The sequence below is a fragment of the Melopsittacus undulatus genome, chromosome 2, assembly GCF_012275295.1.
Source record: "Melopsittacus undulatus isolate bMelUnd1 chromosome 2, bMelUnd1.mat.Z, whole genome shotgun sequence".
Classification (NCBI taxonomy): Eukaryota; Metazoa; Chordata; class Aves; order Psittaciformes; family Psittaculidae; genus Melopsittacus; species Melopsittacus undulatus.
In genome coordinates this window covers 64,501,071-64,515,901 of record NC_047528.1, presented here as the reverse complement: position 1 = coordinate 64,515,901, position 14,831 = coordinate 64,501,071, and the positions used below count along the sequence as shown (strand labels likewise).

The following is a 14,831-nucleotide window of genomic DNA, read 5'->3' as shown; positions in this document are numbered from 1 at the left end:
ATTTTGCATATTAGAAATTCCACGAGGTATTTCCAATACCAATGGAAATGGGAAGTCTACTCTAAGGACTACAACTTTCCCCATTTCGCATATTCAATTCACCACACAGGGAGAAAAAAATATAAATATTCATGAGAAAGAAATGAAGAGGAAAAAACTCCAAGCAAATGGAAAAGCTGTTATCCCATAACCAATTTCTCCAGCCAATACAGAGTTCATTTTACTGAACATGATTATCTGTTTGAATGTCACCCCAGATTTAAATAAACAAACAAAAAAACCCAGACCACCAACTGCTACCACTTCCCCAAAATGTTACATACCTTTCCAAAATCCAGGCCCACTATTCCTGACTGATGGAAGTCTGATCTTAGTGCTTCTGCATTGAGCAAATAACTGCTGTCCTTTCCACATTCACTTCTCTCCTTGCTTTGTGAAGCCTCTGTTCCCAGACACACAGGTTCACTGTCCCCAAGCATGCATGTGGACCCAAAGGCAGAACTGTTCTGCAATGCAAAATCAAAGCAGTAATGACTGAGAAGAGGCTAAGAACTATGTCCCCAGCTATCTTTAAGACACAGCTGGGTTAGTTTTTGCCTTTTACATAAAAACCTTCTCACTTTACTCAAGACCTTATACAAATTCTCATTCATTTGTATGGCAGGAAAAAGGCTGTTCCTTAAAAAAAGAAGTTATTAGTCTAAGAGTCCTTGATGATAAGCTACCAAACAATCTACTTCAGCTAAGAACTAGAAAACAGAATCATAGAACTATTTAGATCAGGGGACACCATCTTTTTCAATCCCCTGCTCAAAGCAGGATCCCTCAGACCAGGTTGCTAGGAGCTGTGTCCACTCATGTTGAGTAGCTCCAAGGAAGGTGCATCCACAGCTCCTCTGGGCAGCCTGGTCCAGCTCTGCCCACTCTTGAGGTGAAAGCTTTCTCTTTTCATCTATTTGGACTTCCCCTTGCTACATTTTGGGACTGCTGCTGCCCATCTTTCAGCTGGCACCTCCAAGAAGTCTCTGGCTCTATCTTCTCTGTAACTCCCCATTAGCTAGTAGAAGACAGACTGAACAAGACCTGCTCCATCAACCTCTCCTCAGAAAACACGTGCTCCAGCCCTGACCATCTTTTAGCCCTCCACTAGACTTGATCCAATTTGTCAATGCTTTTCTTGTGTGGAGAGGCAGAGTCAAAACTGAACTCAGTACTTCTGATCAGCCTCAGAAGTGCTGAATGGAAGGGAACAGTAATATCCCTTGACCTGCTGCTTACAGTCCTGCTAGTTCAACCCCAAATGCTCTTGGCCCTCTATGATATGAGCACACTGCTCACTTATAAAAGCTCAGCCTCCTGTTGTCCACCAGGACCCTCCAATCTTTTCCACATGGCTCTTCTCTATCCTTCAGCCCCTCCTTTTGTATGGGGTTAGTCTGCCAGGCATCACATTTGCTTTTGTTGAACTTCACAAGGTCTCTGTCAACCTATTCCTCCAGACTGTTGAGGTGTCCATCACCCTGCTCCCTACCATATCCCTGCTCACTGCAGGGTGGGTGGACTAGATAACCTGTAAAGGTCCCTTCCAACCCAAACCATTCTGCAATGCTATATTCATTGCTTCCCTCAACATGCCAATCACAACCCATGCTCTGGGTGCATTCCATCCCATCAGGCAGGTCTTTAAAGAAGGCATCACACAAGTACTGGCTCAAGATCAACCCCTAGACAGGACAAGAGACCAATGGATAAACAGATTGAATTCATATCCCTAAAAAAAATTCAGAAGTTCGGTACCTGGTTCTTGTTGTGCAAGTTGTTACAGTGTACTGGGTTGCTGGAGTTCACTTCTTTTAGCCTCTGGAGCAGATTCTCCACCAAAGTATCCCGGTCCTTCAGTTCAATGAACTGAAAGGCCGTCTTGCTCCTTATGCTAACAATGATGGGATTAGGGAGAAGGCTTGTGTCCTCCATCTTCTCTATACTGATTACCTTTTCCAGAAACATTGCAGAAAACATGTTATGTACCACTTCCACTTACACATCTTCAAATATTCTACATGTATTAAAATGTACAAACACATACGCACGCACGTTTTAAACATCGTTATTAGAATCATACAATGGTTAAGGTTGGAAGGGATCTTAAAGATCATCTGGTTCCAACCCCCTGCCATGAGCAGGGACACCTTCCAATAGACCAGATTGCTCAAAGCCCTGTTCAACCTGGCCTTGAACACTGCCAGGGATGGGGCAGCCACAGCTTCTCTGGGCAATCTGTTCCAGTGTGTCATCACCCTCATAGTAAAGAATTTCCTAATGTCTAATGTCTAAATCCTAATGTCTAATCTAACTCTAATCCCTAATGTCCAATCTAACTCTACCCTCTGTCAGTTTAAAGCCATTCCCCCTTGTCCTGTCACTACATGCCTTTAGAAAATGTCCCTCTCCAGATTTCTTTTAGGCCCGTTTTAGGTATTGAAAGACTGTTAGTAAGGCCTCCAGGTTTCCTTGATCAGACACATCCTACCACCTGAAGCTCGTGGTCTCTTTAGAAGCTCAATGCAGACACCAAAAGAGTATTCCTGCTTTTTTTTTTTATTTTAATTTTTTTTAATGATTTTGTGACCCACTCCTGCAGAATGGGCTGAGGGGAAAGATAAGAAAAGGGGAGTATGATTAAAACAAGATCTGAGAAAGCATCAACTTGCTCACATGCTGAGGGATGGAGGAGGAAATCTCACACTTTTGACGATGGGGGAAAACAGTTGTTTTGTTGTTTCTGATTAAGTGTGTAACACTGTTCTCTTACTGTTTCTGTAACAGCGGAAGGTAAGTTGCTACAGTTAGAATATCATTTGGATGTTACTCTGGTATTAGTTGAGGATGAAAGGAAAGCTTTAATTAGGAATTCATAACAGCCTTGTATCCATAGTAGATCAGGCAGGTGGTTTGCTGACAGCTTCCTTCTCCTCTTCTACTCCCACCACCTTTCCATGTGCTCTCCCTCCATTTAAATAAGTCTCTGATTTCATGTAAATTTGGCAGCGGTTCATTGCATTCAGAACATCTCCTTTTTCTCTCTGCCCTACAGTCTGCAAAGTATCCACAGGTTTCCTAGAGTGTGCCTATGAAGGGAGAGCTTCAACACTTCAAAGTGTTGATCTCAGACAAGGATGCTTTTATAACGCCAGGATGGGCCCAAGCTGAAGTCTCCATCACATTAAGCTGGATGTGTTTGTGGAGCTGGAGGGTCCAAGTCTTGGGACTGAGCACACTATGCTTTTGCAGTGCTGTCTTGCTGCATTAACTGTCTGTACTTCGCTTTGTAGATCATGTTGAACCACCCATATATTTAGGAACTCATGGCCAAATGAATCCCAGAACAAGCTGTACAACAACCCCATAGACATGATACACACAAGCATCCTACTCTTTTCCATCAATCAATAGTGTGCAGGTAAGTCAGGTGACAGTGGATGCTTGCAGCAGAAAAAGGCAGATAAAGATCTGAAATGAACAACTCTACCTCTCCTAAGTGGGATGATAACATTGCAGCAGCCATTTTCTTTGCTGGCAAAACAGATATAACTGTCTGAAGTATACATCCTTCCTGCTGTGTGACAGCGACTAAACGGCGTCCAGAGAGAACAGTCTACAACTTCATGCAGCTTCTCCTTCCTGGGTAATCTGAAGAAGGCCCGAAAGAATTCATTCTGGGCTCTGGCTTCAAGATCCCTTAAGAGAAAACAGTGAGAGGGAATCACAAGACCCAAAAGCCAGGACATCCAGCTCAAGCTTTGCTTTTCTTGTTAGCCTCAACAAGAGCGAGGGACACAGAATAAAAGCACCATCGCATCAACCTTCATTGCCTATGTGAACAGGATGATAAAAGCAGAAAAGAATCGTTATCAATACTTGCTTGTTTAACATTAAGGTCAAAAGCAACTACTGTGGTGACTAGGAAAGGAAAGGACACTGATTTAAATTAGCTAGTTTGTTGGAGTCTTTTTAATTATTATTTAACTGTGCATTTTCTATGGCTGCTGTATGAATTTCCAGACTCAGAATTACAGATTTCAATGCCCAGGAGATAACAAAATTTCTCGTCTGATGAATGTACATTGAGCAACAGAGATGAGTTTTATGTTCCTTGTTTCCCTTCCCAAGAGCATTACTAACAGCACCCCAGGGATTTGCAGCTGCATCTGAAAGTAATGCATTTGCTCCGTGAGTAATTCCAATGCCATCAGTAATAAAACAGTTAATGATGGTGGTATTTATAATCACCAAATCCTTGACTTGCAGAGGTATCACCCTCTTAGAGCCCTCAGAACAGCTGCAAAATGCAGAACGTTTTCAGGTCACTTAAAAGACTCAGCTGGGAATAACAGCACCAGTTACTCTCCATTTGGACTTGGCTTCCTTCCAGTCACCCATCCACATTTACATGGAGAGAAAAAGTTTAAATAAATTAGCCTTTCCATTACTTGAGCTATGCTTCTACAGACTTGGCTTTGGGGATTTTTTTCTCTTCCTTTCTTAATGGAGAAGTCTGCAGTAATTTAAAGATCTGTGCAATTACATTATAAACAGACCACAGCTATTAGCTCACAAACAGCAGCTACAGAATCATTAGGGCTTAAATTCTATCATTTTCTTTACTGCAAGTAAATTTTTCCAAACATGATTCACCTTGGGGGAATTAAACAAAAAGCAAAAAAAACAAAAAGCATTGACTTTGTTCCATTGAAAGAATTTTAAGCGTGGGCTGAAGTACAACAGGGAGTGGTACCTTGATGTTGTAAATCCCCTCTCCGCTCCTTCCCAAACCCTCCTCTTCTGCTGATGCTTCCCCCTTATCCCAGCCCTGCTGTTTAAAAGTAAGGTGAGAGAGATGAAGCCTCTGCTTCAGTAAGTAAATGAATTGTTTTGGTTTGGGGTTTTTCTTAATTTCAGTTTAATCCATAGAGAAATGTAAAGCCATGTGAAGCAGGAAGGAAGACATTCCAGAACAAACCGAGACCTGTGAAGAAGGGAGGATCTGTATCTGAGACCAACAGAAAAGACAGAACGCACTCAACCAGCGTTTGGCTGCTGTTTCCTTCTCAAGCATTATCTTCCTTAAAAACATTATCCAAGCAAAACAGACAAACAGTCTCCTGTTTTTCACACAGAACAAAGAAAAACCCTCTTTGTGAAGGAAGACAAAAAGGTTGCTCCCGAGTTAAAATTCCACAACGAGAGCAACTCTGATAAGTGCCCGCAGCGATCTGCTATTGTGACAAAGCTGGATCAGGATATGCCTCCTAGTTAACTCACCACTAAAATATTTTCCATTTCAGCACAGCACAGATGAACACTGCTGATAGCATCTGCAGTTAGGTCCGGGTAGAGCTGTGTTCTGCTGCTATTGTGCTAAGGTAAGACCCTCCCTGCACCTTTTGGTTGCAAAAACTTCTATACCTTTATGTGAAAAGAGGCATTATATGGAAGAGTGGGACCTCTGTGGAGGCAGTGACTGTCTGTTATTTAGGAGGTGACTGTTTCTAATGCTCCAAAATCTGCAGTTTCTGCGTGTTCAGGATCTTGCTGCATCTCCTGGGGCTGCAGGCTCCAGGTGCAGGGCCTTTCAGACAAGAAGCCACAGGTTTTTAAGCTGAAGAATAACATTTCCCATATATGAAACTAAGTAAATTCACCACGCACTGCACTGAACCTCCATGCCTTGTACTGGGGGAAGGCTGCCAGTCCTAACACCCCTGGAACTGCCTGTCCCCTGCTGATTCATGACACAGGTTCATATAGGGCCAACGCAGAGAGCACACCACAGCCAGGGCTGCACAAAAACAAGTGCTGAAACAGGGGCCAGCTGGTGCAAGAGATCCCAGAAAGAAAATATGGTAGCATGGGGATGGAATGCTGTCAGCATCTTCCACTGTGGGCTCAAACAAGATATTTTACTGGAAAGTGGCACACCATGAAACACTTCCCTGTTAGGCTGGTGAATTCTAGGGCTTAAAGCAATTGCTTCCCTTCCTAAATACAGTCAAATAAAACTAGAGCTTGGTAAAACAAAAAAACAAACAACACCTATAACTCAAAAAAACCCACAAATGAAATTAGCTCCTAAAACAAGACAGGCAATTGTTTAAACATGATACAGCAAAGATGCAGTGACTGGCCCACATCACCAAGTCCCACAGCTTTCATTTTGAGTTTCACAATGCCTCCAGCACCAAACAGAAATGCAACCTTCCTACCTGTGCTCAATCTCTTTGAAATTTGCTCTCCTAACATATCCATTTCCATGTTGGTTTGGTTTTTAAGTAACACATGCACCATGAGAAGCAAGAAAGATGTAATTGCCTTGTTTCCCTGCTTTTCAGAAAACTCAGCAATTCTTTTCAAGCACAGCTCCTGACTTGCATGTTACAGGATCCTGGACTGCCTCCAACTTGAGCACTTCAAAGTGAATGGCAAGTCTGAACTGTGATAACTCCCTGTGCGTGACCCCCACATTGCCTTCCAAGAGTTTAAATTAAAGGAAATACACACAAGGCTAACAAAATGCCTGAAAGTATCAGCACACTTAAAATGATGTCCTCATTGTCAAACGTTTTTCTCTGCTTTAGGTCTAACAGAAGTCAAGCTGGCAAGATTTTAGCTCTGCTGAGTCACTTGCTGCCTATCTAAAATCTTACCAGAATGGCTGACCTCTTGCTTTTAGAAACCAATTACTAGAGTCTTCTTGCTATCCAAACTCAGAAAGTTACAGATTTTGGAAATAACACATCCAATTATATATGTCTTGTTTATTGGCAGAGCTGCCAAATTCGTGTGGCAAGAAAGGCTCCTTGTAAGCAAGCCAGAAGTTAGCTGGGAAGAGCCAACACGGCCTTGTCAAGAGACATGTAAACTGAATATCATTCCCTTATGTCACAGGAATGCTTGACTTCTAGATGGAGGAGATGCAATGGATGTTTTAGCCAAAATTTTCAAAAGTCTTTCTTATTTCCTAATGTAACTAGTAAAACTAGATTAAAGTGAAACTGTTGTACCAAGACAGTTGAAAAAGAGTACCCCAAAAAGCAGCCCTCAAAAGCTGCTCACTAAATTGGAAGGCTGTATCAAGAGGACTTCCTTAGGGAGTCTAGCTTCTGTTCAACATCTTCATCAGCAATCTGCACAATGGATCAAGAGATTGTTGTTATTAAACTTGCACACATCATGAGACTTGTAGAGGCTAATGAGCAGAAGAACAGGGTCAGATTCAGATTTATATTCATAAACTTTAGCGATGGTGTGCAAACAAAGCATTACATATGTTTTCATCTGTACACCATAAGCTGCATAAATGCAGCACAGATATTATCTCCACCAGCAGCCATTCAGCAAAAAGAAAAGACCTAGAGGTTACACACAGGATCGCAAGTCAAACGTGAGCCAACAGCCTTCTGCTCATAGGAGGAAGAGGAACACTGCACTGGGCTGTAAAAATGCATGGCCACCAAGATGCAGAACAGCAGTCCTGAAGATCATAGAATCATAGAATACCAGGTTGGAAGGGACCTCAAGGATCATCTGGTTCAATCTTTCTTGGCAAAGCATGACTTAGACTAGATATCCAGCCAAACCTTAAAAAGCATCCAGTGTTGCTCCAAAGATGGTCATGCTGCTCCTGCCTGGGTCAGCACTGGAAACGCATCTGGAACATTCCTGTATCCCACCACCCGATGAATAAGTGCTGAATGTCCAGAGAAGAGCAAGCAGAAGAGCTAAAATCAGAACTGATAAAGAAAAACCTGGCTTAACTAGGGCAGTGCAGTTTAAACAAGAAAAGATAAAGGAGATGCATACCAACCTCCAAGTATACAAATGGCTGTTCTAAAGAAGCTGAACTCTTTAATAGTACTGGATAGGACAAGAAGTTATCAGACTCAAAAAGAAGCACAAAAGATTCAAGTTAGACTTCAGAAAGACTTTTCAGTGTCAACTGAAGTGAAGTATTGGCATGGATCCTGATATTTCCATTACTGGAAATCCTTAAAAACAGGTTAGGCAATCATCTGTCACGAGAGATACAATCCAAACCCTGCCCTGGAGGTTTTTAAAAGACATTTAGATGTGTTGCTTAGGGACATGGTTTATTGATGGACTTGGCAGTGCTGGGTTAACAGTTGGACTCCATGACCTTAAAGGTCGTTTCCAACCTTAAAGGTCTTTTCCAATGATTTTGTTGGGCAGATGGAATGAAAGCAAGTTCTTTCTAGTTACATCCTCCTTGTTGCTCAAGGTTTACAGCATTCTCGGATTCCTTCTCTGAAGGAATTAAAGTGACTGAAGTGACATGTATGACTCAAGATACTTCAGTTTCTTTTCAGCTTAGATCAATGTTAAAACCCTTCCTTTGTCTTCATATGGAACAAAACCATCCTCTTTGGCAATTCAGTTTAGACATGAAGAAAAGAAACCAAAGGGGTTAGAACCTGGAGAAAAGTATCATACTTTTGAAACCTTTCTGACACCAGTAGTAAGCTTTTAAATTTTGGTTGCTGCTTGGGCCAATTTCCTCACTGCATTTGAGGAATGTAACGGGTATTCCTGCATCCTGAAAAGAGATAGAAATAAGAAGCACAGGAAAGCAACAGCAGAGATTTTAGTGACCTTCCTATTAAAAAAAGACAATACAGTTACCATATGTTTCCAGTAAATTGGATGGCACACAAATATACCTGCAAGAAGCAAACACTTCAGCTTTATTTTCCTTTTTATGGCAATTAACTTCAATTGTCATTAATCCCTTTGTAATCCATTGTTCCAAGCCTTATCCTCTCAATTAAGCTGCATGAAAACTTGTTTGACTCTGGCCACCATACAATTGTGTCAGAGACTGTTGGCCTAATTGCACCTTCCAGTGGTGAGCAGGATGACCCCAAGAACCTCAGGAACTGTAGAAAAGGTTTTCTGGTTTTCAGGATGTAGAGTATGCAGATCAGAACAATATTAAAAGTGCATGTTTCAAAATAAATATATACAAAGACAAGCCTCTTGCAGAAGAAACCCTAACAAACAAAAGCAATCTACAGCAGCTTCAGTAATTTGATACAGCTGGAATGGTTCTAATGATGTGCGGATTACTGCTTTCATTCTGATAGACTACTATTTGCTTCCAAATCATGCACAAGAACTAAAAAAGACAATTATTAGGAGGAAAATGTCAAGAGGAAAATAGTTGTTCTTGTAGTACTAAAATGGCTTCAGAAAAAAAAAGTGGCAACAAAAACTTCACACACAGAGAAGTTCAACACCCCCAAAACATGTCAGCATCAAAAACCAGTTTATCCACTATTCAAACTACAGTCTTGCTTAATTGCTTTACATCAAAGTGGTTGGTGAAGTGTTACAAAGGGCACCAGGAACAGCAACTTATCCAACCACCACCTAATTCATGCAGAGGAAATGGGATTTGGCATCTTCCATGTTTCCATGTTTTCCCTTCTGCTATCTCAAGTTGCAGCACATCAGCACAGGTTAGAGAGTATCTTGCCCAGGAACTATCCAGTAAATATATTTTTATACTTCCTTTTCCTCTGCTCCCTCCTGACTTCTTCGAGTTGGACGGAAGGTGAGGAGAAAACCTGTTTGAATAGACGTGTGGGATGGTTTCTGCTGCTTGTTTGCCATTACTCATACACCTTTTAAAAAATGCCACAAAGTACTTAAAGGTTGAGTCCCTGAAAAACTCCCCATTATAGCATATTACTAAGCTCGCACTTTTCCTTGCAACTGTAATTTTAGTTTATTTTCATTACTTAAAGTACATATCCTGCGTTTCTTGGGCCAAAAGCAACATCCAGTGACATGTACATTGTAAAAAAACCAGTAGCTCCTGTGTTTAAAGGAACTCTGGCTACGAAAAAACAAAAACCCTGCAAAGATGCTTATAGGTGCTCACCACTATATCACCTCAAATGAATTCTTTGACAACATCATGGAAGAAATCCCAGTGTTGGTGATTTTCCTTATCATGTGTACATATGAAATTGCAAAGAAAGCGCATTTTAGTCTTTTAAACTCCATTACGAAACCTTGCAGAAATGTTTCGACAAGATGTACATCCAACACCACTGCAAAAATGCCCCTTGGAAACAATAGAATGGCTGCTGAACATGTGTCTGGATTTCAGGGAAACCACACACTCCATATGTTTTAGCCAGGAAGCAACACCTGGGTGATTCCCTTCATGCCTCTGGCAGTGGGGGATGAAGGAAGAGCATGCAAGGGTATGATTCAGGAGGGGATAAGAGCTCCATTCACACCCTGTTCAGAAAAGAAGTATTTTAACCCAGCACCTCAACCCTGATGCCCCAGGCAAATTCCAGTTTGGACTACTGCATCCTGCCCACCTAAAATTCCTCTGGGCAGTTCCTTTCCCCTTTCCCACAACAGTGAATTGTGTGTTGTGCTACTAGCAGACAAATAGTTATCAATCTTCTCCCTGAAAGCCCAGTGCATTTCTGTAGTGGGAGAGGAATGCAGAGATGCATTTCGGAGATGCAAATGGTAGAGCTGACAATCACATATTAATCTGTTGCAACTGCCTGCAGGGTTTTTAAGTCCAAAAACTGCCTGCTAAGTCAGATACAGCAATCATGCTACTGGGAAATTCCATGTTTCAGATACAACCAAAAGCAGTAATTCTGCAGGATTGATGGCACTAGGAAAGCCTACATATTGCCAAAATGATAAACAAAATAATGTTGCTCTCCACGGAAGATGGAAAATATCCCTTGCTGCAATCTACCCTCCTATGGAGAACAGTACTTCTAACCAAACAAACAAAAAACCACAGTGATGTTTAAGGGAAGACTATAAAACCGCACACAAGTTCAAATGCACCTACTGGATACACCAGAATACATTATAAAATCTCTTTTGTACCCAGTGAAGTAAAGCTTTGAAATGTTACCCAGCTAACATAGCAAACCACAGAGCCCACCAATGAACCTCTGCTCACCCAACAATTTAGCTCTTTACCTCTTGGTGATCTGAGTAGGATCCTGTAGGCCTGGATCCAGTTCAAAGATCTCATTATCCAGCAGCCTTCGGAGTGTCACATCTGCCAGTTGCTCCATGATCCTGAAAGCCTCAGTGATATTGAGGAACGTGGAGAAGTCGCGCTCTTTATTTGGGGTGGTGACACGGACCGTGTCTGTCATGAAGACGTTGGAGGTTCTTTCCAACTTCTGGACCTCAACCCAAGGAATGATCAGTTTCACTGACATCAGAGAAAAAAGGCAAAAGTGGGTTGGAAACTCTGCTTACTTTTTTCAGACTTGGGAAATAGGCAAATTAGGAATGAAATGCAAACATTTCGGAAGAGACCCATTTTTGCAGAATAAGTCCAAGCAAAAGCTGAAATGCCTGTTACTGCTCTACCTCCATTCTCTCCCACTCCAAGAGACTGCCTTTCTCAGAATCTCTCCCTCAAAATTTAACTTCTTTTCATACAAAGTGCTGGTCTGGGGAGTTCTGCCTTTGCAGAATACCTGCCACACGCTGTGCTCTACCTCCTTTACAAGTCACTTCTGCAGCCTGCTTCATTACTACCAGAAGAAACAGTTTGTTTGAAGAGCACGAAGGTAACAGGGAAAGGCTCTGTAATCTAGAAATAAAACTGGAGGCAGGTGGAAAACCAACTACAGGCATGGTACTTTAACTTTTATTTTAAAATAAAGCTAACAACTTCCATACACAAGGAAGCTTTTACACATGGACATTTTTATAGAGTTTAGTTAGTGCTACAAACAGGGTGTTCAAAAACAAAGAGTCTAGGTTTGGGGATCTTCCCATTTTGGTTACTTTTTACTGAAAAGGTGCACAGCCAAATTTGTCCTAAACATTAACTGCAGCTGGACTTGCTCATAGCAAAGAAAAAGCGTAGGACACTGTTCTCTGTACTTAAATATTGCCGAGGCATATAAACACAAACAGGAAAAAGAATCAGCTTATTCTAGATAACCACTGCAGGATGTTACTTGCCTCTCCCATATGAATCTCTGGGTTGAAATTAGGCTGAAAGGACTTTAAAATAGATTAAATTTCTTTTTAACAACTGTTGGAAGCTTCCCAGGATTCTCTGTGCCAATAATATCAAGAATACACCCCCTAACATCCCTAGCAGGTCTCCTGATGCCAATAAAACAATAAAAAAGGCTGTAATAACAAACATTGTCATATATATATGATACTTATCCACAATCATTAATTACCTGCGGAGCTACCCTCAGCAAGGTTTCTGTCCTACATGAACCACAGCTGTCAAGATTATTTGCAGATTACATTTTTTCTTCCTTAAATAAAGCACAGCTGTGTCAACATGCACAAACTGTTGCGAATGGTCATAAAATCATCTGTACCAGAACAGCCAAGGGAAGAAAGATTGAATAGCACCATAGCAATAGCACTATTGTTCAAGCAGGTCAGCATCACATAGGCTCTACAGTGTTGGTTACAGAAACAGCACAGCGGATTGTAAGGGGCCCAAACAACTGATGAAAGGTACAGAGTCTTCAAAGTCTTAGAAAAACACAAGTTTAATTAATAAATATTAAGAAACCTTGGCATGCCCTTTCAAGAAACCCGGTGTTCTCAGCCTCTGAAATCCTGCAAATACTTCATGGCTGAGATAAAAGGGGACTTGTCCGGGAAAAATTGTTCCATGGAGTTTATGCTCACATAAGCCAGAAGTTAATTTTATGAGAAGCTGAAAACAGGTTCCAATACTGCATTCCAGATCATCTCAACATAAAATAAAACAAGGGGAAGAAGACAAACTTGCCAGAAGCATAAGACTTAATGCTCTGCCTATAAACAGACTGCAGTCTAAAATCTGGGGGGGATTTTTAGAGTTAAAACACATTTAAGAAATATTTTTATTGCAACCCATATATTGGTTTTTCTTTCATATGATGTATTGAAGAATGCAATAAATGCAATCTCTTGGAAAGATTTTCAAGAGCAGATTTAACCAGATTTAATTTCTGTTTGCTACCTGACAAAAAAAGAGACAATGAATCACTTGTTCTACATATAATCAGCATCAGCTTCTCAAATAGTAACAACCAGAACCATGGTAAATCTGGATTACTCGATGTAATATAAGTATTTTATAAATGTGACAAAATACTATCTTTGAAACAGCAGCAATTTTCCTTATCAGAATCAAAGAAATGGAAAGCATGTCAGCACATAATGCTTCCCACTGAGCTATGGAAACTTGTTTAACATAACCAAAAAAACCATCAGGTTCTTATTTCAGATTTCCATGCAAATGCACGGGAACACAAAGGCAATGCAACTGGCTGCCATAGAGAATGAGTGGTGCGTTTTCCACAGTCAAAATGAAATTTGCAAACATGTCGTTGTTTGTGGGGGTTTTGTATTTTCATAATGAATTATTATTAAGAAAAAATGAGAAGTGATTTCTTTTTAAATAATACAGCTTGATGTTGTACTTGCAGTATCATTTAACAACCTGTGGCATTGCATAAACAGTATTTTTGGAGAAATATAAAGGGTTCCTCTCTCTCCCTCCTCCTTCTCCCATTATCTATCATTATTAAGCATTGGCTCTGCTTTGTGTGCTTTGGCCGACTGGATATATCAGATCTAATTGGAGAAAGTTTGCAAGAAGAAATTATTGAGAAAGGATATTATTTAATACTAGCCAGCAAAAAAGGAGATTAAACAAGAACTCTGATGTCTTGTATGTTTCAAGATATTCCATTCCAGTCTTCCCAGCAAAACTCAGCTTCTTTTTTTATAACAAATAACAAACATTTTAAATCTAACTCTGCCACCTTTTGCAAACACAACAAAATAATTGGTCTGAAATAATACCAGGGCAAAAAAGGACCTCTAGCTCTAAGCATGTCTTTGTATGTTTTAAGTCTTAGAAGCTGCCAATTACTATCTTTCTTATCTTTATATTAATGTACTTTATTTTTGAACCTACAATTTTATTTGACTAGCCATCCCAATATTAAATCGAGACAGTAAATGGTAAAGCTCTTGCTGTATTTATAGCAGTACAGGCTTATATTACTGTTCTTGCTGAAGTTCTGGCAGGATAAACAGGGCTTAAAACGTGCAGTTCATGCACAATCTTACTAAACAAAAAAAAGCTATAGAATTTAAATGGCTACATTCATTTTTATCATCTAATATCTATTCAGACAAGCATTTCATCAAGCCTTCCTCTGTAGAAGAACACCTTGATGAAAGCCTTACAGCTCGCTGAACAGTCTGAAGGTCTAAAAACCCCAGGACACACTCCCTGTGACCTTCCTGCACTGCTGTTCAGAAGCACAAAGGAATCCCTAAATTGCTGTTGCTTTCCCTTAAAAACTCTGCATTTTCACCTGGCTCTCCAGGACACAGCCTTGTTATGTTTCCTGGGCTATTTTCAGGCAGGCAGCTGGCCCTAGCAGCCCTTCCCATGCTGCTGGGCATCAACAGCTTTGCTTCCTTGCCTATGAGGGGGACCCATCCTCACTCACCATTTCTGGCACTAAAAGTCTCTATTTCAGAATCTGTAGAGATCTGTTATGTTTTAAGGCTGCTTCACCATGGCAAGGAAAAGAAGCAGATAGCAGCTGTATCTGCATGCCTCATTTTTATTACTGGATTCATACTAAAACATAAAGGCTGAAGTGAATACTAAATTACACAGGATCTTTCAGCTGAACAACAAAAAACCCCTCAGAAACTAAACTTCAGAGGTGAAATAGGCTTTTCATAAAAATCCTAGCTACTCTTAGCTTGAA

The 14,831-nt window shown here is 40.8% G+C and overlaps 1 protein-coding gene across 1 annotated transcript in view; it reads right to left on the bottom strand.

Annotated features, from left to right (window-relative positions):
• TBC1D8 (TBC1 domain family member 8) overlaps nt 1-14,831 on the bottom strand; it is a 49,302-nt gene that overhangs the window by 14,441 nt on the left and 20,030 nt on the right. The window contains exons 5-8 of the mRNA XM_034072909.1: nt 11,041-11,281; nt 3,525-3,738; nt 1,798-1,992; nt 324-506 (exon numbers count right to left, since the gene is read on the bottom strand). Coding sequence (XP_033928800.1) covers nt 324-506; nt 1,798-1,992; nt 3,525-3,738; nt 11,041-11,281 — 833 coding nt within the window. The remainder of the gene's footprint in view (nt 1-323; nt 507-1,797; nt 1,993-3,524; nt 3,739-11,040; nt 11,282-14,831) is intronic.